This window comes from Myripristis murdjan, chromosome 16 (assembly GCF_902150065.1).
Source record: "Myripristis murdjan chromosome 16, fMyrMur1.1, whole genome shotgun sequence".
NCBI classification, from domain to species: domain Eukaryota; kingdom Metazoa; phylum Chordata; class Actinopteri; order Holocentriformes; family Holocentridae; genus Myripristis; species Myripristis murdjan.
The window spans coordinates 33314067-33318930 of NC_043995.1; the positions used below are offsets into that span (position 1 = coordinate 33314067).

General features: G+C 42.0%; 1 protein-coding gene across 1 annotated transcript in view; it reads right to left on the minus strand.

Annotated features, from left to right (window-relative positions):
• nudt17 (nudix (nucleoside diphosphate linked moiety X)-type motif 17) overlaps nucleotides 1-4478 on the minus strand; it is an 8565-nt gene extending 4087 nt beyond the window's left edge. The window contains exons 1-3 of the mRNA XM_030071472.1: nucleotides 4394-4478; nucleotides 3141-3235; nucleotides 127-270 (exon numbers count right to left, since the gene is read on the minus strand). Coding sequence (XP_029927332.1) covers nucleotides 127-270; nucleotides 3141-3215 — 219 coding nt within the window. The 5' untranslated portion in view covers nucleotides 3216-3235; nucleotides 4394-4478. The remainder of the gene's footprint in view (nucleotides 1-126; nucleotides 271-3140; nucleotides 3236-4393) is intronic.
• Nucleotides 4479-4864: the final 386 nt, after the last annotated feature.

Genomic DNA, 4864 nt, shown 5'->3' on the forward strand with positions numbered 1-4864 from the left:
AGAGGGTCTGCCGGCCCGCAGGCTGATGTGCAGATGTGAGGATTTTTTTTTCAATCACACCACAAGAGTTTGATTTACGGAGGAGCGATCGTCACAAAGTGTAGAAAACATGTGAGAGTGACTGACCCTGAGCAGGACGCCCCCCCCTCCCTGCGCCGCGCTCAGGACAAACTGGTTTCTGTGCAGAGAGACGTCGACCTGCAGCTGGTCAGCCCTGTCCCCGCCGCCGCCGCCGCCGCCGCCGCCGCCGGCCAGCTGGTCCACCACACTCTGATGACAGCAAACAACAACAGACACAACATCCCTCATCGTTCACGTCTGGTCAGTCTGTCCAAAGCCATATTCATTCTCTTTAATTCTTTAATTATGTTTAATTTGTTGTGCTGCTGTGATCGAAAATAAACATATTCATTCATTCATTCGTTCAAAAATATGACTGACAGACTCTGGTTTTGATGTCGTGCAAAAAACCTCGTGTCAATTGAAACTTCGACAAAACTAAACTTACGGTTTTCACAAATTCCAGGAAATCGCTCGTGAGCCTACCATCGACTGTTCATCGACTTTTCATGGAGATTGTTTCTGCATGTCAGCATCTTGGTATCTCAACAGATGACGGTCTCACTTTTAAACCTCGTATTCAACACCCTGTGCACAAGCTAACGTTGAAATTAGGTTTTTATTTCAGAAATGAGTCTTGTTTTTCTTTGGAGGTCAAAAGGCGGCGTGTTGCGGCGACGTTCATGCCTGTACTCGATCACGCTGATGTACTGTGCATGCGTGCTTCCTCCCGGGGCTTAAATGCAATCAGCACAGTTTACCACCGGCTGCAGATCTCACACTCGTCGCTGCGCTCTGTCTCATCGGGTCGGTCGGTCTGCCTTGTCCTCTCGTAGATTTACTCACTGGTGCACCTACGCCTTCTTCCGTCCTACCGCTGTACTTACATTTTGCTAAAAAGCCCTGGGAGGTATTCTCTGACTGCTGTCTGTTCCTAAAGTGACCTTTTCGTCTGGTTTTTAACTGAATTTTATTTATTTTATTATTTACTTGTCTGTTTATTTATTTTACCTTTTTAGACTGGTTTTCAATTGAATTTTATTTATTTGATTATTTTACCATTTTAGTCTTGCCTTCAACTGAATTGTATTTATTTTTTTTTTTACTTTTATTTATTTATTTTTATTGATATTTACTGAATTTTAATTTTTAATATGGATTATCTTCTCTCTAGTGTTTCCTCACTTCGAAGTGGCGAGTGTAGGATAGCGTTTCCTCAGTGTTTTTTTAATTCCTTAGTGTTTTTAAATTTGTGTGCGGGTGTGTGTGTGCGTGTGTGTGTGCGTGTGTGTGTGTGTGTGTGTGTGTGTGTATTTATGTGTGGGAGAAGGGGGGGATATATCCTGTGTCTATTGTTTGTTGTATTGTTTTTATGTGTTGCATTGTTTTCATTGTTTTTATGTAAAACATGGAAAGTGCTCTATAAATAAAGTTTGATTGATTGATTGATTGATAAAGTTAGAACAGAAAAAGGTCACATGGCTTTCAGTTCTTCAGCTCCGTCGGCCTGGAATATGCTGCAAACTGATTTCTAACTTGAGGAGCGGCTCTCACTCGATGCTGATTTAACATCATCGTCTGCTCATGTTTTTAATTCAGTGGACTTCCTTTTAACATAATGATCAAGTGGCAGGTCATTCCACGTCATTTCACCAAATGGCCCACGCACTTGGGTCTCAAAAACTTCTGAAAAATTCACCAGTTGTTCCTTATGTATCCAATAAGCGCACTGTAAAATTTTAGTTTGCTCGGATGGATCCTTTTTGAGATACGGACAATTTAGTGAGGGGAGTATGTGGCGATTTTCACGCGTCCGTATTTTTCCTCTATTTTCAGGTGTCAGTATCTCAGGAACTACACCACATAGGAAACTGAAATTTGGTACGATAACACACCTCCACCTGCTCTCTCAGAATATACAAACACATCTGTCATACATCATAACTGGTGGGCATGTCAGACCCTCAAATATGGAAAAAAATCACACAGGTTTTGTGGTGGACCATGTTTGGGCCTTCAGAAAACAGCTTTGTATTTGCCCCAGCTTCTTGATTTTCTCAGAGCTTTGAGATCCAGACATGGACTGTTCAAAGCATTAATGCTTAGTCAGATATATGCATCACTTTCTGGATGGCAGCTTCTCCAAATCCAAAAAAGGTTTTCATGTCACATTTTCATTGGCCCATAACTGCATGTGGGAATGTCTTAAAAAATCTGATCTCTGCTTTAATTTAAAGTTCAAAGCTTTTTGGGATGTAAAACAATTTTTCTTTATGGAAGTTCTTCATTTTTTTATGTTATCCCAAACATGGGGCTATTTCACCACTCGTGAATATTGAAATTCCTCAATATTAGACCATTGTAGCTTGCATTTTTGTCTTATATTCATTTAGTGTTTGTTATTGATCATTACTAACCTAAAGTACAATGACCATTGCACCAGAAATGCATTTATTTGTCAAAACATCAACATTTTCATGAACTTTTTACCAAATCTCTTAAGCTTCACATTCATACAGTTCGGGTTTTCGCTTCCAAATTTCCACAGTAAAGTACCCATTCTGAATTTCACCAAATATGCATAAAATTGACTACTTTGCAAATTGAAACCATTTTGGTGTGATTATCTTCAAAATTTAAAAATTGTAAAATGTCACACAGAATGGGCACTTTAATGTCCTGAAACTTTGGTGAAATGACCTGGAATGACCCTGGCTTGTGTGTAAATTGTATTTCTGTTGTATGAATGTATTTTTGTTTTCTGTCTTATGTTGTTTCTTTGTCAGTAACTTTGTGTTCTGGTCTCGGCCAGGTCTCTCTTGAAAAAGAGATTTTTAATCTCAGTGGGACGTTTCCTGGCTAAATAAAATAAAAAATAAAAACCTGACAGACTCTGCTGACTTTACCTGCTGCTGGAAACTACAACAACACTTAATGAGAAGTAACAGCGACAGGAACTAGCGGCACGTTTGGCTGCTGGAGGCTTTGAAGTGAGGCCTTCATGGACGCTCCGGAAAGGAGACACTCACGGCTGCTGCCCTGAACACGTCAACAGGTGAGGGTGAAGCAGAGGGACGCACCTGCAGGAAGGCAGCGGCCTGCGGCGCTCCGCCATCTTTACACACGTGAGCCAGGATCCTGCCCACCTTCTGCATGCCGCCACGCCGCGTCGTCACTGCACGACACACACACATCAGCACGACACACACACATCAGCACGACACACACACATCAGCACGACACACACACATCAGCACGACACACACACATCAGCACGACACACACATCAGCACGACACACACACATCAGTACGACACACACACATCAGCTGTTCACTGCACAACACACACATCAGCTGTTTACTGCACGACACACACATCAGCTGTTTACTGCACAACACACACACACACATCAGCACGACACACACACATCAGCTGTTTACTGCACGACACACACACCAGCACTCTTTTCCCTCTGCACTGGGCACCACTGGGCATTCAAAATAATAAATCACTGATAATTCTAATAATAACTCAAACAACAGACGTTTGCATGTGGTTGAAAACCTGCTCATATTATAATTTCAGCCCTGAATTCTTAGTATTTTGTCCACACATGTTCAATCACGAAGCCGTAACCTTTTAAACTGAAATAAAAAAATTAGCCAAAAATTTCTGCCTTCTGCACTCAGAAGGTAGACAATAAAGTATTTCTATTCTATTCTATAAAAATATTTTCCCTGACACATATTTTAAAATGTATAATAAAACTTATTAGTAATACTTATGAACACTCTGTCTCTGACCCTAACCCTGAGACTCACCTGGGCTGTGAAACCGTGAGCGACAGGAAACAGGTCGACCCAAAACACTCAGGACAGGAACATGACCTGAACCTCAGCCCAAAAAAATCCTTATTATGTTGCTGTTTGTTTGTTTGTTTGTTTGTTTGTTTGTTTAAATACCTGCCTGTTGTATTGCCCGTACTTTTTAACTACACACTGTTGATTTATGCCTTTTATTTTTCTACTTCTTTTCTTATCCTGAATGCTACTGTATTTTTATTATTCTCAATTTCTATTTCCCCTTTGAATTGACTGTTTTTATTGTTTTAAATTGTGTCTTGTTGCTTTTAATGTCTCTGTAAAGCACTTTGAATGACCTTGTGTTGAATTGTGCTCTACAAATAAACTTGCCTTGTTTGTTTGTTTGTTTGTTTGTTTGTTTGTTTGTTTTTGGAGGAGGAGGGCTGGTCATTTTCTAAAACTCCTCTCTCTCTCTTCTGAGCCCATTTCCTGCACATGTCCGGCTCACCTGTTCCCAGCTGGGCTCACCTGTGTTCTCCTGTTCCTGCCGGGGTTCAGGCTCTGGTTCGGGGGCCACCTGCCGGCCGGCCAGGTGCCTCGGGGCTCGTGCTGGCTAACCAGCCGTTAGCTCGTTAGCTCGTTAGCTCGTTAGCTCGTTAGCCGCTGCTGACGAGCTGAAAGCGGGACTGAAGGTCCGGAGCAGAGCCGCCGTGTCGCTGCAGGTCACACCGCCATGACAGCCACACCGACACAAACACAGCTACTTCCGGTGCCCACCGGAAGAGCCAGGACGCCAAAATAAAAGACAGACCCTGCGTTCCAATACCCATACTACCATACTATTTAGTAGGGAAAAAAGGAATTAGTATGTCCCAATACATACTAAACTACATACTTTGTAAGGGCAGCTGCAGTACATACTAAAAGTAAAAAGTATAAGTATGCGATTTGGAACGCAGGGTGCCTAATTATTTCTTCTTCTTCTTCTTCTTCTTCTTC